Source organism: Helianthus annuus, chromosome 8 (assembly GCF_002127325.2).
Source record: "Helianthus annuus cultivar XRQ/B chromosome 8, HanXRQr2.0-SUNRISE, whole genome shotgun sequence".
NCBI lineage: Eukaryota > Viridiplantae > Streptophyta > Magnoliopsida > Asterales > Asteraceae > Helianthus > Helianthus annuus.
The window spans coordinates 28,063,792-28,091,374 of NC_035440.2; the positions used below are offsets into that span (position 1 = coordinate 28,063,792).

Below are 27,583 nucleotides of genomic sequence, written 5' to 3' on the forward strand. Positions count from 1 at the left end.
CCGGGTAGGTTAGTGAGTTGACGCATTGAAATGTTTATTCTTTTAAATGTGTTTTTATTCATAACCTAAAATGTTTAGGTATTTAGCCAAAATTTAAGAACCAAAAAAAAATCAACATCAACTATTATAACTTAAATGTAATTGTTATAATAGGTAGTTTTTTGTTGCAAATTTGTAGTTTTAGATATTAATATGCCAAAAAAATCAGGTTACATGAATCATGTTTGTGTCAATTCATGAATAACCGTGCCATGTCACATGTCTGACCTGATTCTCGCGTTCATGCTCAGGCACTTGTCAAACCTTCAAGTTTATGTTAAAACCCACCTACCAACCCACAGACACCACCCATTTAGCACCCCTGAATTCAACAATGCTACAACGTTTAAAGTTTTTATTTATTTTACTATGTTTAGTGGGATTTGAAAAATTCCTGGTTTTCATGAATAGCATTATGAATTTATGATAGTGTTCACGAATGACATGGTGACAAAAGAAGAGGAAATTAAAGATTTGTGAATAACGACTATCATCATATCATGATAGCACTAATGCTTCAAACAACAATCTCGTACCATCACAACCAAATCCAAGAGTGTTTTTAACTTTACATATTTAAATTAACAATTATTAGTTTAAAATGTTATTTTTCATTATTTCTAAATAATTTTTTCATATATATTTAGCAAAAAATTGGTTATTGGCAACAAAACAAAAAGGCAAATCACATGAACATATTATAAAGATGACAAACAAACAGACGTGCAAATTAGCTATTTCGACGGTGGTTCTTGTTCTTGTTCTTGTTCTTCAGTGGATCTCTTGTATTCCGGTTTGAGCTCGTAAGTACCTTGGTTCGATCCTTTGTTGTTGTAGATGCACAGATCTTTAAGCAAATCTTTCAGGAATTGCTAAAACCAAAACACATATATTTACTTCCATGATGTATATTTTCTTTTCTAAACCTTATACCATTTTTACTTATATACTAATAGAGCTAAAAATGTACAAAAACTATGCAACTATATGAAATGAAGAGATTAAAAGGTAACAACATACTTCAGGTTGGTCCGTCTCAGAAATAAGGTGCTTTAATGTCCAATTCGATTGTCTCTCAAAGAGTTTAAACATAATGTCTTCCATTTCTCCGCGATCCCTTCTTGTTCTTTTTGTGTCTGATCCTTTTACCGGAGTTTTCCTTTTTTCCTGTAAATCGGAAGTGCATCAAAAACACGGGTCAAACCAGCTGAAAAATGTCCAAAATTTATTTTAGATGTATACAACCACCTAAGTCGTTTTATCAAAAGAGTTAAATTATTATTTTGATTTCATAATCATTGGTAACACAAGAAGCTTTTAAAAAACTGAACAGAAGATTGCTTGGGTCAACTTGACCAGACCCGCAATGAAAATGACCCGTTTTAACTCACCAAAAGAGTTGATCGATTAAAGGCATATATAACAAAACTTAAACAGAGAAAAAGAAGCTGAAATTACATTCTGTGAAAGGGGTCTTATAGGAATCAACCCTGGCATTGGTCTCATATGAGCTCCCTTATCATTGTCAATAACCTGAACAAGAAGAAGTTTATTAATAATTTAAAAAAATCCCAGTTGGTTACTAATCATAAAAGAAAATTAAAAAAAAAAAAAAAAAAAAAAAAAAAAAAAAAAACCTGTATCTGTCGGGTTTTAGTCATATACTTGTTTGTCCTTTCACGACATAGCTTCCCATATTCCTCCATGTTTTCGTTATGAGGCTTCATATCGAACTTATGATATATTTTTCCTTCAACAGAAACCCTTCCTGAGGCTTCATATATTTAGCATTTTTGTTTTATTAGTTTATAAATAAACTTTTCAAAATAACATATTTATACACCGCTAAATGGCTTAAAATATAGATTTAATTTAAAAGAAGGCTGCTACTCACCTTGTTTGGACTCGGAAAATACAGACATAGGAATGAAATCTGTTGACATGTCCATAGAGTAACATTTGGGTACTCTCCCTGATTCGGTGCCAAGCAACTCCATAGTAAACTGATCACATCATGTAAGAATTTGCATAAACTGGAAAGACATTAAGAAAGTATGCACTACATTAAAGAAGGGATAGTTTCATACATCCACTCTAAACTTCATATAATATCATATTTACGACATACAGTACATATCCATACTCATAATTATGACATTTATACTCGTTCTGCATTAGGATATAAAAGTTTGGAGTGCAAGGAGAAAGAGAATGGTATAATGGTTATATTATAAACTACATTTAATGAAAACGAAATGTGGAGATATGAAAATTATAGCATTTTGAATGAGTATATTTGATATTAGTTCCTTTAGTTTGATAAATATAATATTATGCAAGTTTTCAAGGGTGTATTTGAACTTGCCCCTTAGAAAGAGAAATACCATTATGCTTAATGTAGAAAATCAATTACTTTCATTAGCAGAGGAAGTTTCTTATCTCTTAACTTAACCAAATGTCTCATGAATAAAGAAGCAAAGACAGAAAACAAAAGGCCACCTTACATCATCCTGCTTTTTGTTTGTTTGTTATCTTATCTTTTTTATTTTTATTTTTATTTTTATTTTAGCTTCGTTGATAGTAACAAACCATGATGAGATTGTGCGTATCGGACCAACAAACTCTACAGTCCACAAAAATCATTTAATCAACAATATGCTTCTCAGAAACAGAAGCAAGAAAAGTAGAGCAAAGAGAAAATAAAAGGGAAAAAAGAAAGAGAAAATAAAAGGAAGCATGATAAGACCATGTGTAGTGGTAGAACCTTATAATGCCCCCACCATGGGGCATTATACGACACGTGGCGTCCTAGTCAGCAAGGAGGCATTATAGCAAAAGTGGTGTAGTGGGTATAATGCCCCATAATGCCCCTTCCAATTATTAAAAAGGATTAAAAAAAAAAAAAAAAAAAAACTATATTCATAGTCATCCACTAATATTAATTCCTATTGGTTAGTCAAAGGTCAAGATTCCTCCCTTTGTACACTTTGAGCGTTTTAAAGAAAACGCCGCCTGAACTTTTTTTCCAAAATTTTGAAAAGTAACGCCCCATGTAATGGAGGGGTAGGCGTTATAGGGCGTTTTTTTTTGAACTTTTTTTAAAGAAAACGCCCCACTACACATGGTCTAAGAAAAGGGGAAAAAGAAATATTCTTTTTGCTTTTATCTTAAAACCATTCCACACAACAAGTAAACTGCATTTACTAAGTTACTCTGTTAACTGTTATTTTCTTTCAATTAGTTAAGTCAATTAAGCAATCATAGCAATAGAAAAGATTAGCCAACAACCATTACAACCAATACACAGATCAAATCTCTAAGTATCACTATAAATAATTCATGTTATAAGAAAGAAAATAGATATGGTATATCGGTTATAGGCAATCAACCACCAACATGCTTGCCTTATTTAACATGATCGTATCCTTTAATATGAGCCCAAACTGTTTTGAAGGTATTATCAACAATGCTTTCATAGTTTCATTTCATCTCAAAACATGTTAAATGTCTTCTCAAATGAATCGTGGATTGCAGATAAACAACTAGAGTGCGTTACCAGTAACGCCCATAAAAGATCTATTTATACAAACCATAAATCATTCAGCAACACTAATGATTATCAGGGCTGGCACTAATGATTATGAACATGAAAATCTGGCATAGTACACTGCTAAACTAATAGCTATGAACATGAAGGATGGAGAGATAATTGGAGTTCTACTATTTAATTAACAACTATAGATCAATAAATATTGTTCTAGCTCTGTCAATGCACCTCATTAATTTACACATAGCATGCATACATATATGCAAAAGAGAACCTCCTCTCTAACTAAAAGAACAAAAAACGGGTTAATGTCATAAAAAAACCAACATACTTTCTCATTTTTATGAAAAATTCCCTAAACTTAAATCTTAAATCTGACTATAAAAATCCCAGCGCATGTCAAAAAAAAAAAAAAAAAAAAAAAAAAAAACATGAAAAAGTTAAAAGTCCTTAAACCCAAATTTTGTTACAATAAAGTCTCTACACTTGTCTAGAATGCATATACTTATGAAAAAATATCTAAAAGATTACCCGTTACCTCTTAAACTAGTCAAAAAATGATTATATAACTTTTTTCAAAAAAGTTGAATGTCATCTTATCAAATAAGAGACAACATGTCATTATTTCAAGAGAAAATTACTAAAACATTCAAATTTGACCGAAAAATTTCAAAAATAGACATGAAATTTAGCTTTTACCAAAGTAATCACCAAAAGCGCGAGCTGAGCGGCACATTTCACCAAACTTGTAGGCCTAGCCGGCACATTTCAACAAAAAGTATAGGCTAAATCCTAGCCGTCTCAACCGGTGAAGCTGATTTGACAGCTTCTGATAGGAGGAAATGAGGCTGATTATTTGGTGAAGGCTAAAATTCCATATTGTATTTATTAAACTCTTTCGTCAACTTTGACTTTTTACGTCAAAATTATAACTAAGTGACTTTTTCATAAAAAAACGAGAAAGTATTTTAGTTTCTTATTCTATCAACTCATAAAATATTACACTAAATCGATCAAAATCTAGGTTTATTAACAGCTTTAATCAAATCACATCACAAAACCAAACAACGTACACAAATAAATAGGGTTCACATATAACAACAAAGGCAATAGAAATGTAGTGGTGGTACCTGAGTAGAGGAGAAATCATTATTAGGAAGAAGCGGATCAACGGTGACGACAACTTTGGCGCCAATCGGAGAATCTGTTGAAGATTCTGATTGTTTTTGCGTAAGTGAACGAGATACAATCGGAGGACATTTCATGAGCCACACGTGTCTCTCTGATTTCATCGTCTCCAACGACTGCTGTACACCGCCGCCGGTCGCTTTCGCCGCCGTGCCGGAGGGTTTGCTCACGGTGGTGATTTGGTCGTCCATTTTGTGAAGAAAAAAACGGTTATTTTGGAAGAGAATGGATCAATATACAAGGATTCTGTGATTTTGTATGTAAACTTTTTTTTCATGAGTTACGTAAATGGTCCTTTTACTTATACTAAACATACATTTAAACCCCTGCTTGATAAAAAATGGGAAAATACCAAAATAAACATATTTTTCCAAAATAGATAATGATTTTCAGCTTTTATCCAAAATATTCTTAGTCCGCATCCAAAAGCGGGTGTTGTTTTTCCTAAAAGCGGGATGAGTCGGTCAATCGGCGCTTTCGCTAAAAAGTGAGGATTTAGCCATCAGAACTGATGTGACAACTTTTTATTGATGGAAGTGAGTCCGACTACTTTAATGAAGGCTAGATTTCTATGTCTATGTTCAAATCTTTGGGTTAAACATGTCTATTTTTGCTACTTATACTTAAACATGTCTATTTTGTTTTAACAATTTTGAGTTCTCTACGTTCTCAATATATTATGTAATGGCTCACTTTTTACGTGTCACATAGATCTGAAGGCGATTTGGACATGATATTTTTGTTTATTGATGTTCAATATATATATTTTTTTTCTTTAGACTTATACCTTTACATCATATTTTTCTTTTTATGTATTTGAAGGTATTAATGTATGTTCAATGAAGTAAAAGCAATTATACTGTATAAGTATCAACTTTTAGAATATGAAGGTAAATCACACGTATATATACCATGCATATGCATATATACGAGCACAAGCATGACATAAAGATTGAATCTAGGGTTAGAATTTGAAAACAAAACCAAAATTAATAGACTACTATTGTATAGGTATGTATATGCCTTCATAATAGGTAGGTGTATGTGTATTTGATAAGACTACTATTTGTAGGGTGCGTCGTATCACCTCACTCAAAATCTTAGTTAAACACCGAAACGTGATAGTTAAAGGAGGGTGCCAAGAGGGGAGGTGTTACCCCCCTAAAAGGTGTGACGACCCAATGAGATGGTGTCCACCCCAAATCAAACAAACACATTTTTTTTTTGCTTTTTAAGATTTTTATTTAAACTATAACATGATAGTTAAAGGATGAGTTAGTTAAAGGTCATTACCTTTACGACAATAACGTGTCAGGGTGTTATGCACTTTTAGTTAACCCGAAACACATAACCTAATGAATTTATGAGGTTTTATTAATTTTAGTAATTAACTGAGTACGAGTATAAGGGGAAAGGGCAAAATCAATTGGGTTAAAATAAAGTTGTAAATAATCTCATCTAGATAATTTTCTTTGTCAAGCAAGAATATATTTTTCTTTTGACTAACAAAATATCCCAAAAAAGAAAATATATAATATGCTTAATGGCAACCTAAATTTAAGCAAACCCTAAGCTTACTTCAAGAATCTTCTAGCTAAGTATTTAATCAACTTTGTATCATTAGCTTACTCATTACTAGATTTTGTATAGTGTGCTAAATGTAACATACCATCTCTCTTTTTACTTCTTGTCTTCCTTTTCCAAAAGAAAAAAAAAATTGGATTCTAATAATACCAAGTCGACATCATTGGTCTTTTTTCTGAAGTACAAACTAATGTTTTAGGGCTTTTGATCAGAACAAAGGTACGAGTCGATTGATGTAAAACTTACCTTGAAATGGTGCTCCAAACATAAAAACGGTGCTTCAATTTGAGTGTTTAACTTCCAATTAACAAAAATCAAGCCGTTTAGAACACCGTTTCTATGTAAGTTTTACATCAATCGACTCGTATCTAATTACAAAATCACTTAAGTATCAATATTATCACATTGAAGTGAAATTTTCAGTAAGTGATTAAAATGAGTGACCTAAACAATATAATTGTAAAACTTCGTTGCTATTTAGTGCTTTTCTTCACATTTACCTATTACTTCAGATAAAATGTAAAAGAAAATAAACCATGTAGATATATCCATTGAGCGATATCAATTTGTTCCATTAACCTATGAGTGCTCCGTCTAAATCATTTTATCTTAACCATACATAGAACAATCAATCAATCATACCCAGTAAAATCTCACAAATAGCAAAGCTATTGGTAAGGTCTGGAAAGGGTGAAATGTAGACATACCTTACCTCTACCCCTAAAGATAGAGAGGCTGCTTCCAGTGAGACCCTCGGCTCCAAAACACCCAGGAAAGAAAGAAATAAATAGAAAATGAGGTGTGTGTGTGTGTATGAAGCTACCAATATAACATGAGTGGTGAAAGCGTGCATGGTAAACAAGACAAATATAACACAAACAGCCTATACGCATAGTTACATATCTACGACCATACACTACACCTAAAAACACAATTGTACCCTCTCCTAGAAATCCTTAACCTTAATCCTACGTCTCCACGAGCTCCTATCATGGACCACGTTCTCAGAGAGGTGCAATCTTTGCAAATCCTGCCTAATCCGCTCATCCCAAGTAATTTTGGGTCTACGGTTTGCCTCTACTCCTCCTCCACTCCACCTCGAGAGTTTCAACCACTCTAATTGGCTCTATCTTCTGCCTCCTCTTCACATGTCCAAACCATCTCAATCTTCCCTCCTTTATCTTATTTGATATACTAGCTACTTCTAACCTCTCCTTAAATAAACAATATTGAAACTTAACTGACCTTTATAGCTAGAAAAAATATTCAAGTAATATTAACGGAACAAAAAGAAATTTGTCACTAGCACATCCCTCTATTTACATTTAAATGGATAATTTGAATCATCAAAAGCTACTACCCCTTAATGCTAGGAAATGAGAAAAGAAATTAGCGGTCTTCATAAACTATCAAAACTGATCAAACCGCTGAAACGAAAAAAAAATGTTGGTTTTTACCAGTTTGAAATATACACGGTCCAGTTCACGGTTTGGTTTTATGGCTTGACGATTTACGATCCAGTTTGGAACTTGGACCTGGCTGTGTAATACAAACTAGACATTTTAACATTTATTGCTTTTCACTTTGATATATAAATTTATGTATGTGAACTATATTCGTTAACAATCCTTATCATTTTAATAATTTAATACGAAATTATGCATCATGCTTCTTAAAGAAAAAAATTGTTTAAAACAGCCAAACCATCAACCCGTAAAATCAGCCTGTTCGGTTTGTCTTAATCCACAACCGTCATTAGTGGTTCGGCATATAATTTTCATCAAAACCGACCGAACCGGACCGTGAGCATGCCTAGCAAAGATGGTACATTATTTGAAACCCATAATCATGAAAAACATTCATGCAAGTTAAAAAAAAAAAAAAAAAAAAAAAAAAAAAAAAAAAAAAAACCATAACCTATGTCAGGATAGGTGTACAATATCTATACAAGATGGTATTAGGATTTACAGAACTATCCAGACAACAAAATTTATAGATTCTTTCTACTGACTTACCAAAAAGAGATGAATCTATAGTTCTATACCAACTGTAATCCATTTGTAACATACCACAACTATCCTTTTCAAATTGCAGCTTCACTTAAATTACATTGCACTGCCTTCAAGAATTCAGCCATTAGTCACCTGTCGATAAAATCCAAATAAGACATAATCCCCCCTTCAAACGGGTTCAGTTCGGCTGGTTTTGACAATTTAACGGTTTGTACAAAATTTCAGAAAAGAGTTTCACAATCGTTAGTTCGTATAAGGTTTTTAAAATAATTCACAGATACAATACATATACACAATTACCATCTAATACAAGTCGATAATTCTGATGAATAACCACCTTAGAAAATCAGATATAAGCATTTAAAAAAAGATACATAAAATCACATTTTTCTACATGTAGATTGGCGTTTGTTTAGATTTCATATAGTGATATTATAGATGTATGGTAGCGTGGTTATTACCTTTTCGTTTCCTGGTGCAATTTTTGTTCCATGATGTCTTCTTACAGATCTGGGCTGACGGGGAAATGTGAACGGGCCACTTGGCCCACCTGGGCCACCTAAACGTTTGTTATTATTCTTATGACTAGATTCAGCTTCCTCGTTAGGAACTTCTGACGCTGCAACACAAATGTAGACAAAATTATTCACTTGGTTAAAATTGATAATAATTAATTAATTAGTAACTACAATTAATTAAAAAAGAGTAAAAGAAGCCATACCAGCTGGAAATACAACATCTTCAATGTGCATATCAAGGGTTTCAGGATTAGCAGTGTGTGAACTAAAACTAGCAGTGGGCGGGTCCGGTGGGCCGGGTGTTTCGGAAACCATATCAAAGTTTTCTTCGTCGGAATCACTAAGAACGATGATGTTTTGCTCTCCTAATGACGATGAAGAGCTTCTGTTAGTGATACCAGATGTTGGGTTATGATTGTACGGTACAGAATCCATCATAACATCATGGTTGACACTCTGTATCTCGTGACTCTCGTCTTGTTGCATGTTATCAGAAGAACTATGGCTCATTGAGATTATCTCTTGCGCGCCATCTATCATATATTCTGAGACCCCGTTCTCGTTCCCGTTTGCTGACCGGTGTTCACTTTTTTCACCGGAAACCGCGATACTGGAACCGGGTTTCGCTTCGGAAGCACACAAAGATCCATCTGAAATGTGCCATCTTTCGAGATCCATAAACGGGCGTCCGATTTTCACACGCCATGAACCGTCGGATTTCACTTCGATCTCGGTTACATCTTCATCACAAGGTTGCATCTTTTCAAGCGCGTTAAAAAAATATATATTATCAGATGCCTTTAAACTTGTATTCAAGATAATCCTGAGCTAGAGACGAACATATTACATACCATCTTAACAATACGATTTAAATAGGGATCAACGATAATGTCCTCCAATGAATGGTTCTTTAAACAAATGGGGCATTGCCACTGAAAAAAAAAATAAAGAAAAAAGATTTGCATAATGCAAACTACTTAAGAAAACCTAATTTAACAGTTATCAGTTATGTATGGTAGAACTTGCCTTTCTAGACCGTTGGTTAATTTGAACAAGAGTATGGAGATCAAAACAACCAAGATGAACGCATCCTTTAAATCTAGCAGCCGTTTTCATTCGACATCCACTCATCTGTTATTCATATCAATAAAAGATAGTGGGGCCCGTGAGTTTTTCCCTAACTAGTTAGCAAGATATAAGTGGGGCCCGTAAGTTTTTCCCTATCAGGTTCGCATGGTCACCAAAAAAACACTATATGTATTTACCATATATACAATGTTAAGAAGACTTACTGGGCAACGAAGATTAATAGTGACATTATCTGCAATAACTTCTAAATCACTGTCACTATCATCATTAGCAGCAGTCATTCCGCCACCAATGCAACGACAAACACGAGCAACAGCTTCAGTGAAGGATTCACCTTCTTCTTCACCAGGAATCATGTTAATAACCTACCCAAAATATAATATGTCAATAAAAATTATGTAAAATGATGTAAGTAAGAACTGACATTAAAATAAAATAAATGAATCACCTGTGGAACGGTTCTTTGCTTAACTAATCTGACACCTAAGCAAAAGGTTCGATCATCAGTACCGGATAAAGAGATCTTGTTAAATCCCTCCACTAGAAACACTGAGATCTGATTAAAAAAGCACAATACAGAAACATTAGAAAAAATGCAGTTAAGGTAAATTGAAAGGAAATGCAAGTGTGAGAATAAAACAGCTTACTGATGGACCGTCATCACGACCATTGGCACCAAGCTTCTTTGATCCAGGTCGATTGATTGTCTTGACAGGGATTCCTGGCACGTATAAATCTTTTCTTTGATCGATGTATAATAATTAAAATTCATTATCATAATTCCATAATCACTATGGAGCCGGGGGTCTCACTGGAAGCAGCATCTCTATTCCTACGGGGTAGAGGTAAGGCTGTCTACATCTTACCCTCCCTAGACCCTACCTTAACTTTTCTTTAATCGATGTATAATATTATATTAGATTTATATTTGCAAATTTATGAATTTTTATAATCACCATCACAGTATTCCTCAGTTAATGATCATATGTCTCGCCCTTACTCAAAACAATTAGAGTTCACAATTGTAAATAAGACTGTAAACGAACTGAACGTTGGAAAGTTCGTTTATGTTCGTTACACAATTTTTTGTTCATTTAATTAAATGAACAAACATGAACACACGTTTTGTTCGTTCATTTATGTTCGTGAACGCCCGTTTATGTTCATTCATATATGTCCGTTTATTTACATTTGTTTATGTTTGTTCGTTTATGTTTGTTTCAGTTTAAATACATAAGTAGTTACATTACATAAAAATTATTCATAAAAGGAACTTTCTAACTACTTATATAAATGTAACTAATTGGTAGGCTTTCTAGTAATAAAAATGGGTTTTCCAATGGAATTTATCGTAACTAATTACTAATTCATATAAAAAATTACTTTATGTCCGTTTATGTTAAGTAAATTATGTTCATTTATGTTTCTTCAATTATGTTCAGTAGTGTTATTTATTGTTTGTTAAATTTTGTTTGTTTATGTTCGTGATTTGTTCGTTTAGGTTTTAAACGAACGAAAATAAACAAACACGAACAGGCCCATTTTTTTAATAAACGAACATGAACAAAAAAATGTGTTCGATTAAACTGAATGAACAAACACGAACATGCCTCTGTCCGTGTTTGTTCGGTTCATTTACAGGCCTAACTGTAAATAGTAAATACACAACACAAAATTAAATGGTCCACAAATGATGAAAAAGCTAACATACCATTGACTTTTAGATCAGGATAGCAAGGCCATTGCATCCTGAATTGAACACTGTCGTTTAGAAGCATGCACCAAGCCTGCACAATAGAAAAGAATAAAAAATCGTAAATAAATCTATCCAACGAGTAAAAAGACACTTCCAGTTAAAAATGTAACTAAAGGAATACCACCTGTACATCAATTCCTGCTTTCTCCAGCAAATGTACATCAGCTCTAGTAATTTGGAAGCTTGTTTCCAATACCTGTACTGGAGTTGAACTACAAAAAACAAATACGGAATTTATTATAAAACAGTTCAATAAAATGATCAAAACTAATTAACTTACACGTCATCCGTTATAGTTGAGGCAAGAAGCTTCACCGGATTTAACGGGTTCGCCAAAGTGGTCCAAAATCTGACCAGATAAGAAATTTCCTCAACAGAAATAATTACAAAATTACCAAGTACAGAAAAATATTATACCATATCAATCATATATCATTATCCAAGTCGGGATTGTTGAAAACATTAAAGTGTTCAAATGTTTTTATGCGTAAATTTGATATGCCAATACTTCTCAAAGCTTGGGAGTTGTGCAACATTCTCTTCGCTATTTATTAACTGATGTATTTTTCTTTATATTAGTTAATTAGTTTGTAATAAATAAGAGGCACATGATAATACAATACTCACGGGTCACATCTATTGACACGACAAATCTCGCAATAATGCTGGGAAGGAGCAGGTGAAGCTTCCTCGGTAGACTCCACGGGGATAATAACACAGGGAATGTGTTGCAAAACATTACATTGTGAATCTGCACACTGAACCAAAACAACTTCAAGTCAAACAAAAATGCCATGTAACTAATATCAATCGTTAAAATGCATATTTCAGTGGACGCTGTTTATTAAATAGATTAAAGTACATGGATGGTCCCTGTGGTTAATCAAAATTTTGGATTTAGTACCTAGTTTTTAAAAGTACACGAACGGTCCCTATGGTTTGCACCTTTTAACGTATTTAGTCCCCAACTATTGCCAAAAGTACATGGACGGTCCCTGACGTTTGCACTTTGTAACACATTTAGTCCCTGTGGTATACACTTTGTAAGACATTTAGTCATTAAACGTTGGGGACTAAATGTGTTACAAGTGCAAACCACAGGGACCATCCGTGTACTTTAAAAAAGCTGGGGACTAAGTCCAAACTTTTGGTTAACCACAGGGACCATCCATATATTACACTCTATTAAAAATACATACAAGTTTCTAAATCATATAAGAAACCTGAATCATGAACTCTGTTTTCAGTGGACTGCCACATGGACAACGAACTTTCTGATCCACAATCTCCATTTTAGGTGAAATGCTGCTACTGTCAGAGACGGTTTGTCCACCAGCGACTGGAGCATTTGCCATTTTTCTGAAACGGAAACAAATCTAACTATTAAATAGCAGTATGAACAATTGATGTTGACATGTTTTTTGTGCAAAAACGTATGCATATATAATTGTAGTTATCAATGTTATTTCAAAGAAATCATAAGATATATAGAAAAAAACATGATTAAACACTTGCCTGTAAACGTCATCAATTGTCTTTGCCACATCCTCCTTATGTATATCTTTTTTCTTTCGCGAACCATGGCCATGACTACCTGATGCTAGAAAAGGAATAGAAGGAAACTGAAATAAGAAAAAAGACTTACAAATATAAAAATTAGAGTAAAATGCCATTTTCGTCCCTGAGGTTTGGCCAGTTTTGCGACTTTCGTCCAAGGTTTGTTATTTCGCATCTGGATCCAAAAGGTTTGAAATCTTGTCATTTTCATCCGGCTCTTTAACTCCATCCATTTTTTCTCCATCAAGTCAGGGGTATTTTCGTCTTTTTTTATTTAGTAAGGGTATTTTGAGTACTTGTACATTATGCTAAATGCTTGTACATAAAGTGAAAAAGACCAAATTGCCCTTTAAGTTAACAAAAAAACGATAATACCCCAATTTATCAAGAAAAATGGATGGAGTTAACAAGCCAGGTGAAAATGGCAAGATTTCAAACCTTTTGGATCCAGATGAGGAAAAACAAACCTTTGAATGAAAGTTGCAAACTGGCCAAACCTCAGGGACGAAAATGGCATTTTACCCTTAAATTATAAGTGAGAATATAATGATGATTCCTGCCTTGTAGCAAACAAGCAACAGAAGAAAACAATGCCAATACTTACCTTCTGCGTCGGAAAGCAAAGTCAGTATCCTCTCCGTAAGATCCTATAAAGACAAGGATATACGTTAAACTAAACTTATTATACTTAAAAAATATGGGAGAATGAAATCAATAACGAAAAAGCATAAACAAATAAAATTGAGACTCTGGCAGCATGAATAGTATAAGATATAAATCTATTATAATCATAAGGTCCACCCAGAGATTGAAAGATCAACGTGGAAGAATCATATTTACAGTAAATTAACTCATATACTCCAACACACATATACCAAAAACTAAAACTCGCATATCAACAGTCTCAAGGGGTTGCATATATCCATTGAGGCGGAATATCAAGCCAATGCATCAGTTTAACCAGAATACATGCAAAGATATTGTTAGAGCATCTGCAATGCCCCGTCCATAACGCTGATGATTTGACACTTTACACGTATATTAATAAGTATATAACTTAGAGAACGGCCAACAAGCATTTAAAAACATTTAGCTGTCATTTTCTGTGGGTTTCAGTGCTCATACTTAATCACTTGTCTACTTCTGTTATGATTGGTAATTACATCAGGCTTATAGTAATAATATTTATGCGGTTCTGCCAAAAATAGTAGTTGCTCTCAATGTTGTTAATTTAAATTCAATAAAAGTGTTCATATCCTGGCCTTATAGAAGGTTGTTACTAAGAAGATTTTGTTACACCATGAATTGAAGCATAGAACTTCAGTAAAATAGGTCTTTATTCAGAACCAAAAAAGTAGGTAAACTTAAGCAAATATTGTAGCATACAATCATAAGGAATATGCCCCACACATACAAAATCATAGCACATAGCTAAACACAAATGATAGCACGTAGCTACGCATATATAGTAAAAAACTAAATACTGATTACTCTAATCTCATATTCTCAACAGGGGCATATTAATGCAATAGAGCAAATACCTGCTTTTTCCCTGTCTTTGGAAGACCAAGTTGGCTGAGGACATCCTTAAGTTCTTGAAGTCTAAATATTGCCATTTTTTTCTGAAAAAAGAAAATGAGTTACATGTATACAGAACCACATAACACGTTCAATGTCTACGAATATAATACATATACACACAAAAAAGATATACTGTTATACAAGGAAAAAACACAGTAACACAAACATATAAATGAAAAAAAAAAGAGGAGATCACGTGCTGTCCTTATTCTAATGACACTTTTACATTGCATGCCAAGACTAGACAACATGTAGACGTCTAAGATGTAACCATATCTGCGCCAAGAAGATTATTTTGCGAATAAAAAAGGGAAACGTAAACACGGACACCATGTCGAAAAGCTCATCCTTGGATTTACATTTTATGATAAACTTATTAAGTAATAATTATTTATTTTGAGTAAGTAGTAACAAGGAAAGAAATCAATCCTCATCGTTCACATTTATTACAACAGGACTTCTCTTAATAGAGGAATTACGTATATTTACTTTTCAATTTGAACTATACGAGGATGTGAATGATGTTTGCATGCGAAGACAATGACTTCTAGGTTTCCTAAACAATATAAAGCATCCTTAGACGAAAAACACGTCCCGTGGACTTATCATGATCTTATTTACTGCCCTCTCTTTCCATATTTAGGATCAATGAGGATCCCTATGAACAACATTTTGATCCAAAAATTTTAAGTAAAATCATAGAACAAGTTTCTAAACTAAGAATTCGCAAAAGAACTTTCCTATACATTTTGCTATTCATGTTTCTTCCTCTCACAGGAAACCACATTTGGCACTAATCAGAGGTTTTAGCAGGCGTGAAGCGTGAAACATCGAGAAAGGACTTGATATATCATCACAACGTTGTCTCATTTAAAAACAAGTGGAACCCTAAAATGACATTATTCGTAATAAACATCTGTTTAACAATCACATAAACGATGCTCATTTAAGAAAACAGTAATCACACACCCGACAGTCCAGTAACCATTCCACTGTGCTAGCCTGCTAGGTTAGGTTTATACTTTATACAGCAATTTCGATTAGCGACGCATACAGCAAAGCAATGCAATGCAACTAAAATGTGCCCAAACTACTGTTTTCCCTTTCAAACTTCAACAACTCTTCACACAAACACAAATTCATATACTTATAGCATACAGGTATGCATGTATAATTCTAGATCAACAAAATTTATCCTTTAAAAAAAAAAAAAAAAAAAAAAAAAAAAAAAAAAAAACTAATATCATCTCTGATCACTGTACACAATTCTCAAACCAATCAATACACAAAATTCAACCGCGTAAACTCATAATCAACAACTGAATCAAATTAAGCTCCAAACACATTAATCAGAACGATAACAACCACAGAAAAACGAAAACATCGTAGAATTGTTAACCGATTGAAGAATTACCTTGCATTCAGACGCCAAATCCTCCATACCTAACCAATCGTGTGTTCGAACAGCAATGCAAGTACCTACACAGATGAATCGAACGAAAATGAATTGCAATTGCGATAAAAATTGGAATAAAAGTGAATTAGGGATCGTGAATTGTGCGTGTTGTTTTGGGGGTTTAGTGTGTGTAGGTTAGGTGTGTAATTGTGATGATAATAATATTATTATAGTAATGTATCGTACTTGTGAGTTGAAGATGAAGATAACGAGTGGTGGCAAGTGTGCAGCGTTACGGCAGCAGCTTGGTGGTGGCCGGAGTCAAATGAGGGTTTTTCGGGAATGGGAGAGTTTTCAGTTTGCCGTGAATTATTTATACTCACTTATTTTTTTATTTTTTATTTATTTATTTATTTTATTTTTTTTGTTTTTAACCTTTTTTTAGTTGTTTTTAACCTATTTAAACATGAATCATGTGGGGCTAGATGAAGATATTCTCTCTTTTACTCTTGTTTTTTGTGATCCTAAATGCACCTTTCTTTTTTTTAACAATAACCCGGCTAATTTAACTTTATATTTTGTATTTTTTTAATTGTATCTGCTTTAGATTTTTAAACAATTCAAAAAAGATAATTAAATTATATCACCGAGACTTATCCAAAAAATTTCACAGATCAGTGGCGAAACTAAAAATTTTAAATCGAATGTCGTTACTTTTTTGTAATTAAACAACTCTTCGAATAACATGTCTTGAAACCCTTATAAAATTGTTTTATTTTCAACATTTGGGATTGCTTTTAATATATATTCACAAACTCCATTAATTTGTTTATACTAGTAATTCTATTTTTCTTAGTGATATAATTAATGTTTCAATTGATATTTAAGATATGGAATTTGAATGTTTGGTATGTATTGTTTTTCCTTTTAAGTGTTTTTCAAATCTGTCAAATTAAATTCTTTAGTTATCTATTAATTAAAATGACATATACAAGTAAGATAAAAAAGATCTGATGAACTTAAAAAATAGGACTAATTCTATTATTATATTAGTAGAAAAAAGTTAAATTATTTAAAAAAAATAAAGAATCAATTAACAAACCCTACTTTTATATGTTACCTAACCTTTTTAACCAATAAAAAATTAATTAGTTATATAACCAAGTCTTATCTAACTTCAAATAAATGTATTAAATTATATAACCAATTCTTATCCAAAGTTTATTTAAAATTAGAACTAAAAATTAGGACTTTATATAGGTTTAATTTAACAACTTTAAAACTATCTTTTTTTAGAAAAGGGATATAAAAAGGAGGGCATTTAGCCCATCATTTTCTTTTACAAACATGTTTGATGTTTTTTTAATAACGATGCTTCACTTCTCTCTTACATCTTATCCTCTTTCTTTCCATTAAAAGCGGTTAAAATCTAAAAATGAGTGGTTGGAGATGCTCTAATACACAGTGGCGGAGTTTGACTAAAAGTTCCGACGGGGCAAAAAGTTATGGGACCCAATTTACATATTGTATAAATATTTAGGCAAAATAATTGGGGGGAGAGGGGACAATCCTATATAATTTTAAAATTTTCGGACGAAAAATAGAAAATTTTACACTTGTAACCGGAACATTCGAGGGACGGTTGCACCCCCCACTTTACACTAAGCTACACCTCTGCTAATACTTTATTATTATTATTATTATTATTATTATTATTATTATTATTATTATTATTAGACTTTAACTAGCTATTTTAAAATATAATAATTTATGTGTTTTCCCTTTTTTATTGTAAATACTATAAATAGCATGAAATTTATGTGTGGAATAATTTGTTCCATATAAATATCATATTGCATCATATTACGAAGAAAGCATACAATTGATGTATGTAGAATAATATTGCATCATATTACGAAGAAAGCATACAATTGATGTATGTAGAATAATTTGTTTTTATGTACACACTATATTGTATCATATTATCTTATGGAAAAAACTTTGTTGCATACACATATCTACTGTATCATATTAACGTGTTATGCTATAAATCATTAAAATATGCAACTTTTGTGTATAGAACAGTTTCATAATGCAACATGACAACATTTTTTTGTTTTGAACAATATTTTTTTATACCTAAATACTTTTTAAAATGCACTTGCAAAAATTTAAACTCACACTATATATGTGGGAAATGCAACATGACAACATATTTTTTTGTTTTGAACAATAAAAACATACCTTTTAAAATGCACTTGGAAAAATATAAACTCATACTATTTATGTGGGAAGCAAACATTATTGACTAGTCATGACTAACATGTAGCATTTTATCACTATCTTTTACTAATAATTTTAATATATGTTTTTAATCTTCTTCTCAACATTTTGAGATATGAAGAGCATCCACAATAAGGATGTTTTTAGATGTTTTGGTGACATGGATGAGAGAGAGTGTTGAGGTGGAGGAGAGAGATAGGTATTTTGTTCTTTCACAAAATCATGAAAAAACATAAATGTGAGTATGATTAGGAGAGAGCTAGAATAGATGAAAAAGAAATTGATGTTTTTATGTATTGTGTGTAGGGTAAGAAAGAGAAACAAATTTATTGGTGGGGCAAGTGACATGTGGCAAATAAAAACATCCACCAACAACACCTTATTGTGGATGCTCTTTCTATAGAAAGCATGTTCTAATGGCTAGCTTAAGGCCATAAATACGAAAAAACATGATAAGTTGATAGATTGTTGAGCATTCACAATAATACTTTTTTGAGTGTTGTTTTTACTAATTTTTTCATATTGTCCATTTTTTCTTATTGTGGACATTGTTTTTCTGCCCTACTTTTTAGATATGTTTCCCTACAAAAATGACTAAAAACAAATGAATGGTGGGTCATCTTATCCTTTTAGTTACATAATATACAGATAGAGAGTGATTTTTCTAAAAATGGATGATTATGTTTTTAGGTATTTTTAGGTTTCTCATTGGATGAGTTTTAGGTGTTTTTAAAGAATGAATATTTTTCTGATGTGGCAGCTGACTAGATACGTATATAACCGTTTTTTAGTCTCCTTATTGTAGATGATGTTAGAAGTATATAAAGTAAATTGCAGCTTTGGTCCATGTGGTTTATAGCAATTTGCAATATTTTACAAAATCTAAATGTCTTGTAATTTACATACCAAAGTTTCTATTTTATTGCAATTTCACTCTACCAGACTAACTCCATCCACCTTCAAGTTAAATCCTAGTCACATGAGACTATAAGAGGCATATGATGGATAATTACGTAATCATATATATCATACATTCCAGTAAACTCAAAAGATCCAAAAGAGTAGAGATAGTCGTCACATTACTGATGCATGCAAAGCCAGAACTCAACCAAAAAAAATAAAAGTATGCTACATCAATGTTAAAAGACCAAACAAACTAAATTTATTTCACAAAAGTCAGATTAATCGGGGATTCACACTCCATTGAAATTTGAAAATCAATATATGCATGTTTACACCACTCGTAGTGGGGGGTTTTTGGCATTTTTCCCAAAAAAAAAAACGCCCAAACATGCCCTTCAACCGCCCCCATGGGCTTTTTTCTTGAAAAATTGGTTTGTGCGTTCTAACTAAAACGCCGGGTCAAGATATGTTGAGCGAATCAAATGGTTACAAATCAAATATCATTAGTTTTTAATTAAAAAAAAACAAAAAATAATTATTGGGTAATCATTGATGGATCATTATTGGACATTATCCCACTACACCCATTTATGAAAAACGCCACTGCTGACTAGACTGCCACATGCCACATGGCGCAAAACGCCCAAGGATGGAGGCATTATTTGAGTATTGCACTACACATGGTCTTACTTTGCTGTAGTGCACAAATTACTAAGAAACATTGTATTAATTAATGACATGTTTCAAATGTGAACCGTCTTTATTTTTTAGGGCTGACAATAGATATCTGTATAAGACATGATTAAACATGTTTACTGAAAAAGTACACTACTTGGTTTTTTACTTTTTTAAAAATAAATATAATTAGAAGGCTACGATCTATCATTTCTTCTCCTTGGTACATAAAACATACAACTGTGTTATAGACATGAGATATAAAGTAGTTAAACAAGTTGTATTCATGTTTAATACTTATGTTATTCGCGTCATCAGAGACCTGTTAAACTCAATAAGACACAATTTGTCAGCCCTATTATTTTTTACCACAGTCTAAAGTAAGTTTTGGGTTTTACTGTAGCTTACAACATCTTTCTTCAGTAAAAGAGTAAAATAACATAAGAACCATACGTGTCACTTCACAAGAGTATACCAACTAAAGCTAGTGGTTCTACAAGGCCATAAACATTTAGTCATTTCCTAGCATTTTTGTGTAAGACTGGTTTTTGGCCTATCACATGTCTCTTATCTGATTACGATTTAACTTCGAAGGTGATGAAGTTAGTTTGGTGAAGTGAAATTAAAATAAAATAGAAACCTTGGTAAATTCTAAGACAACAAATATTAATGATGTACAAATACCAAATTTCATCAATACAAAGCAATGTCTTCACATATTTAAGACTTATAAACAACTTACAACAAATTACCAGTATTTAATTAGATTTTTTTCCACATTACTTCGGTCGTACAACGTCCCTCGAGGTAGCATTTATTACGTGTCACATAGAAAAAATGATATGAGTTTAACTCTTGTGATATAATCAAACGACGATGATATACAAATCTAATCTATGCAAGTCACACTAAATAACGAACAATATTTTAAATTTATATTAATATTATCTGTATATCAGAATTTCAATAAGAATACTAGGTTTTAAAATGTTTAAAGGCTTAATGAAGTTTGTCAAACATCTTCCATGATCATTTTCACTACACCAACCACAATCCAACTATCTCCAACGTCACAAAGATTTCCCATACATTCGTCTTCACTACCAAAACATTCTCCTTCACCAGAAATCATCTCCACACGTAAGAGAAAAACTCATATCGATAGAATCACAAAAATGAACAATGATCCTCTGGTAAAGCCAACTCCACCTAATTGGAAGAAAGTCAAAACAGTGGATTCAGATGAGGTATTGAAGTTTAAAAGAATGAGAGCAGAGCTTGTGGCTGCTGGTTATGGTCCAGTTAGATCCATTGCCAGATGGTCTAAACGGAAGATAGTTGAGACCTACAAAAAGCTGGAAGTAGTTAGAGCTGAATATTCAAATGTTCTTCAAAACCCAGTCTATCCTACAACTGCTGCTCTGTCTCTAAAAATCGGTACTCCGAAAAACCTTCTCTCATCATCTGATTTGTCTGAATCAATTGCAAATTTAGTTAGCAAACCACAATCACCAAACTCATCTTCAATAATTTTTTGCGCAAGAAAACCAACTGATCCAAAAATAGTAAAGTGGAAGTCATTTTTCAAAAACCCAAGTATTGACTTTGATCAGATCATATGGTAGTGTTGAAGAGATTAAAATGGATAGTGCATATAATCTGAATGCATACGATCTCCAAGATTTGTTAGACCTTCAACTTGAGAGGGATGATGAAGAAGACATGTTCTCCCTGGACTTTGAACTACAATTCAAAGGACAAATCAGGGAGATGTTGATGAGAAATAAAAATCAGTAATAAAGAAGGGTTTTCGTATCATCTGTTGTATAGGGAGATTGTTGGATCAGCAGCTATTACATTGTTTGTAGTAGCATATTTAACCAGATCACAACATGTAGCAAAGGACATGTTGCTGCGTAACAAATTCTTGAGTGAGGTTTGATGTGTGTTGTTTAGGCAGGTGATCGTGTGTTTTTAGTTAATGTTTGTTAAAGTTAAGTTGTATTCGAATTTTATTAAGTTTTTTAGACATCTTTTATATGTACTTATGTTTATAACAATTTATATTGTCAATGAGTGGATACTATCTTTTTTGAATAAGAGAATGGAAACAATCATATGTAACTGATGAATTTTATTAAGTTTGTTAGACATCTTTTAGACATCTTTTATTAAGTTTGTTAAATATCTTTTATATTACTTATAGTTGTCTTTTAGCTATAATAGATAACACATTTTCGTACAATATCTATACATGCATCTATATGTTCTATCAATATGTGTTATGCATGGTTTTCTAAGAAACGAACCGTGTTTGCACACGGGTCTTACCGCTAGTATATATAATAAATGAATAAGATTTGGGACACGTGTCGCGTTGTGGTGCAACCTCACTACATTTTTGGCGGGAAAACATGGGAAACCTTATATTCTAACACGGGATCCGAATGGCAGCAACCATACCCGCATAGTTTGACCCGGGTATATAATGAACAAAAAAACCCTAATCATTCTAATTCCCTCATACGTTTCATCACCGCTACTTTGCAAAACCTAGAAAACTCTTCAGATCTTGAATCCCAATCCTAATCTACTCTTCTTCGATCGTCGCCACCCAAAAGTTGCCTCTAAAGATTGTATTCATGGTAAGTTTCTGTATCTGATTCGAAGTTCTTGACATTTGATTTTGATATGTTCGTTTTCAACTGTTCAGTTTGTGGGATCTTTTCATTCGATTTCAACAGGTATACCTAAAACCCTAATTATATTGATCCAGCCGCTCTATGTTCTCTCTTTTCACCATTCATCCATCCATAATCATCGGATCTTTTCATTCAGTTTCAACAGGTATAATCACTTCATTGGTTTCATAGGTTAATTTCAGAAGTTTAACATTATTTTTCACCAATCGTTAAATCGTTTGATAAATTATTGTGGTTTCGTTAACTATTTGTTGATTTTAGATTGCTTTCCTTTCCTCATTAGCTGAATCCTGTTCGACAGTTCCTCTATTCATCGCCACGCGTCTACGATCACGCTGACAACTGCGTGAGTTGCTGCTTGAGGTTAGGCAACTTTGTAAAAAGTTGATGAAACTTATTTTTTCTGAATTCATTCTTTGTTTTTTGATCTTTTTATAGTGTTTGTTCTTCTTGAAATGCCCTATTTTCGTATGGGTTTTAGTTGATCATAATATTTGATGTTATTTATTTAAATACACACGTAATTGAGCGAACATAATTAAACTGGGATTAATTTATGCTGCTATGTAACAGAATGAGGTGGGGAAAAGTTTGTGCACACATGTACAGTGGTGTTGATCCAGGATATCGTTATGAAAGCCACCATTGTGGTTATTCTCCAAGTATTCTACATTATTGGTTACAGGTGACATATTTGTAATTGAAGGATATGCCACTATTGGATGTGATATGATGATTTTGATACGCATATTTGTTATTATTTTTATAACTGTTTTTTTTCTTGACGATGTAGGTTGAAGAAGATGATGAAATGAATGAATGTTTCAAGAAGGGCAAGAAAAGAAAAACAGTGAGAAAAGTGCCATTGTGATTTCTTCAAAGAAAGCGGTGATTGTGGCCCTTATCCCTTATGTGTGATTTTTAATAATTCTGAAGCAAAGGCCCTTCAATGGGTAAAGTCCTCTTTACTTCTAATTTAGTGGTGCCAAAATTAGTAGATGGGTCAAAAAGGATAAGTTTTGTATGGTTTGGTTTTCCCAAAGTTGTTTCCATTTATTATTGAGTCATAAAGGCTGCAAGTCAATCATTGTTGTTATGTTCGGTTATAGTGCCTTAGACGCTCTTGAAATTGTTGTTTTTTGGTTGTTTTATCGTGCTATGGTTTTGTAATTATAGTTAGAACTGGTGTTGATGGATTTTAATTGGCAATTGGAATGTACATTTAGGTTTTATATGTTCTTTGCTGATGAATAAATTTAGGGTTTTGGTTGGATTGAGTGTGGGGATATGTGATGTTTTGTTTTGATTTGACAGCATGAACTAGAGAAAGACAAATAGTGAGGATTGGGTGGTAATGATGTTGGGGCACTCCTCTTCAGAACCCTAATTGCTTTGCCCTTCATTTTACCAAGGCAGATTTACAATTAGTTTTCAGAATGTAAATTTCAGCGATTTTTCATCTTGGCTTTGGTGTTGGTAACTGATTAGCATCATATAGGTATGATTTCAAAATTTTGTTATCTTTTTTTGAATTAGTTTTATGAATGACGATTGACGATTATGTGGATTACGTTTTTCTGTTTGAATTATGATACATGTAGTTCTTTTGTTTCCTATCAAATTGAGATCCAATTCATTTTCGGTTTGGCGTATCAGGTGTTGATCCTCACAGAAGAAGAGCTGAGCTAATTGAGGTAGGTCCCATTTTTCACTATATCATATATATATCTATACTCTATATATATAAGCATATTAGAAGGGCGAGAATGGTCATTTGCCACTTTTTCAATATGTACAAGAGTTAGAAGCATGTAGTACAATCCTCTATAGCACAAATTGATTTCAATATCTTTCAAACAAAAGCTTTCAAACACCGTGAATTGTCTTGGGCGGGATTTTCAAATTTCAAATGCCCCCTAATTTTTTTTAGATCTGAACAAAACCATTGCAATAGAGCCAACAAACAGATCCAGTGATAGGCTAAGAACACAATGTGGAACATTCTCTTTGATCTAGCAAAGCTTTCCAAACACAAATTGCCGTTCCAAACTGAGGAGTAAGAACTAAGAACCCTAATTGAATACATGATGTTCTTGAAATTACCATTTTTCCTCTATAAAACCCTGATTGAATTCAAAATGTTGTAGGGAAAGCCTCCTGAATGGCAAGATTTTATGGGTGTTATCACTTTGCTCTTAATCAATTCCATAACTGAAAATGTATTGATGGTGCTGATATGATGTCTTCCATGTTACAAGCTACTTGAACTCTAGGGGCAATTTCTACAGTTCTTTATTAGCTTCTTAAAAGCTCATATAATTTTTTTTTCCTTTTATGTTTATACCAAATTGATCTCTGTAAATAAACTATGAAAGCTATGATTGGTTCTAAATGATTAGCATATCTAACATTTATGTTATGTTGATGATTTACACCCTTTTGTGTTACAGAACTAACAAACTTGAAAGAGTTGCAATTTTCCTCGGCCAAGGTGACATATCATGGGGTTGTGTTTCTACATTTTTAGGAAGCAGAAACTAGAGATAAAACTCAAAAGCATAGACGAAGAGTTTTCTAGATTGCAAAAGAGTTTAAATGAGAGAAATCTGCAGCTTCAAGCATCATCATCTGATGCTGCAAAGGCATGGCTTTTTCTTTCATTAAGACTTTAAAAAAACATGTTGCATAGTGTGATTCTTGCATTGCATCTAAGTTGCTTGATTTTATCATGTTTAGTTTAAAGATTCATACAAATTACTAGTGATAATACCCGTGAATTTCGCGGTGTTGAAAAATAATATGTTTGTTACTTTTAAAAACCAAATACATTGTTAATCATAAAGACCGTGAATGTCTAAACAAAAAAACAAATGCCAATAAAACATTAACAACATTAAACATATAATAAACTAACTTGTATTGTACGATTACAATCGTCTACGTCATAAAGCATAACAAAAGTCAGTACTGAGGATATCTAGTTATAATAGTGCTAAATCCCTTCCATTTAACCTATATCTTACACTTGGTGCCTTTTTCACAGCAAGAACATGCAAAAAATAATATTTGTAAATAAAAATTTTTTGAAGCTTCATACTCAAATTTATCATTGGTTTCATTTCCAGAAACCTAGTTAGGTGACGAAATATAAGAAATCAAACTAGATCTTATAAAATAAAGATATGCTACCATTGCTAAATGGCTTAAGAGAAGATACTTGTCAGAGGGAGAGGGATATCTGACTCATCTTTTTTGCAATCTCCACTTTAGGAGATCAAGACTCATCTTTACGTTACTCCTACGACAAACATAGGTGAATCGGCTTATGGAGCTGAGATCACCAACTTCTTGGCACCACCCTGCATATCGACGAAGAAAAATATCAACTTAGGGGTACACGTCCTTTAAAAGTTTTAAGGTAAACCAAACTGAACTTTTTAACTTCAAATTAACCGTCGTAAAAATGCCAGAAGATTATACAACATAGTCAGCTCCAAAATCACCCAAAGATATAGTTTGCAAGGTCTCTGAACACGTATAAAGTTATCATTAGGATAAAGCAAATATTTGCTCATTTCACAGTAACAAATGTACAAATGCTATTTATCAATATAAGACCATTTATTTACCTTTGGCTAGTAATTTCATTATGCTTTCATTTGAACCATTTTCTTTTTAGTTAATCCATATGACCCGTTAGAGATATAGCACACTCCACATACACCCATTTTTTAAGTAAAATGAGTCAAAGCTACTCACATAGGAGGTTTGCAAAAGGCTAACTGATCAAGCAGTACTACTGTTTTCGGAAATATATGCAAGTTGAGACCCTAAAAACAATCCACAATCAATAAATAGTCACTAACATAAATTTTTCAAAACTTCACACACACAGAGGTGTAAAAGAACTTGCGTACCTTCAAAATAGGAGGTATAGAATGTGCATCATGTTCCACATCTGAACTTCACTAACTGAATGGTGTTGAGATAGCCATTGTGTCACCACTTCAAGGCAAGTCTGTAGTTAGCCCCGGTTCTTGCTTTGCCTATTAACCACGACAGTGACATTAGAATAGATCATTTCAAACATGTGCTCTACTTTGTTACACTTTTGTTAGATATGGAAAAAACGGAGTATGAATTAAAGTGACTCACTAACCTGCCTTCTTCTTTGCCTTAAAATCATTAAAACCATGAATGGCCCACCACGTAGCATGGAATAAGTAAGCCCACTAGTTGAAGAACAGAAAACCTGGAACTACAATTCATATGCAGAATGCATTGAATCAAGTCAACCATAAGAAGTCAACAATTGCAAACTATAAGTCAACCAAAATTATGAACATACGTTAAAGAATTTTGATGATTCTGGAAGCATCCCCATGTCTCTCGTGACCAGCAAAGCTTGGCGGATTAGCAATATTAACATCAACTGCACATTTAAGCAAACAATAATAAGCTAATATAATGATTAGGTTAGAACCCTGTGTGCTACATGTCGTTAGGTTGATAAAAACTTTAAATAAAAAATATACAAAATAGTTTGTTTTTTTTAAATCATTAAAACCATGAACGACCCACCACGTAGCATGGAATAAGTAAGCCCACCAGTTGAAGAACAGAAAACCTATACTACAATTCATGTGCAGAATGCATTGAATCAAGTCAACCATAAGAAGTCAACAATTGTAAACTATAAGTCAACCAAAATTTTAAACATACATTAAAGAATTTTGATGATTCTGGAAGCATC

At 32.8% G+C, this 27,583-nt stretch overlaps 2 protein-coding genes and 1 long non-coding RNA gene across 5 annotated transcripts; all 3 read right to left on the reverse strand.

Moving 5' to 3' along the window:
- Window positions 1–681: 681 nt before the first annotated feature.
- Window positions 682–5,018, reverse strand: LOC110872512 (general transcription factor IIF subunit 2). Of its 2 annotated transcripts, none has more exons than XM_022121310.2 (6): window positions 4,717–5,018; window positions 1,934–2,042; window positions 1,677–1,807; window positions 1,498–1,572; window positions 1,060–1,206; window positions 682–911 (listed from the first exon to the last, which is right to left on the reverse strand). In XM_022121310.2, exons 1-6 carry the CDS (start codon window positions 4,963–4,965, stop codon window positions 774–776), a joined length of 849 nt encoding a protein of 282 aa, XP_021977002.1. In that variant the 5' UTR covers window positions 4,966–5,018; the 3' UTR covers window positions 682–773. The 2 variants fall into 2 exon arrangements, with proteins under 2 accessions (XP_021977002.1, XP_021977001.1); XM_022121309.1 differs by having other exon boundaries at window positions 1,677–1,813; window positions 4,717–5,012.
- A 3,237-nt stretch (window positions 5,019–8,255) lies between these two features.
- Window positions 8,256–16,644, reverse strand: LOC110872511 (E3 SUMO-protein ligase SIZ1). 2 transcript variants are annotated; one of them, XM_022121308.2, is made up of 18 exons: window positions 16,514–16,644; window positions 16,286–16,350; window positions 14,832–14,912; window positions 13,895–13,937; window positions 13,249–13,327; window positions 12,957–13,092; window positions 12,361–12,491; window positions 12,014–12,082; window positions 11,858–11,945; window positions 11,689–11,764; window positions 10,625–10,698; window positions 10,426–10,533; window positions 10,181–10,342; window positions 9,915–10,019; window positions 9,740–9,820; window positions 9,092–9,647; window positions 8,832–8,989; window positions 8,256–8,502 (listed from the first exon to the last, which is right to left on the reverse strand). In XM_022121308.2, exons 2-18 carry the CDS (start codon window positions 16,310–16,312, stop codon window positions 8,488–8,490), a joined length of 1,989 nt encoding a protein of 662 aa, XP_021977000.1. In that variant the 5' UTR covers window positions 16,313–16,350; window positions 16,514–16,644; the 3' UTR covers window positions 8,256–8,487. The 2 variants fall into 2 exon arrangements, with proteins under 2 accessions (XP_021977000.1, XP_021976999.1); XM_022121307.2 differs by having other exon boundaries at window positions 13,249–13,333.
- A 9,171-nt stretch (window positions 16,645–25,815) lies between these two features.
- LOC110872510 lies at window positions 25,816–27,282 on the reverse strand. Its single transcript, XR_002554503.2, has 5 exons — window positions 27,179–27,282; window positions 26,990–27,088; window positions 26,748–26,876; window positions 26,460–26,660; window positions 25,816–26,357 (listed from the first exon to the last, which is right to left on the reverse strand). It is a non-coding gene; the product is annotated as an uncharacterized LOC110872510 (long non-coding RNA).
- Window positions 27,283–27,583: the final 301 nt, after the last annotated feature.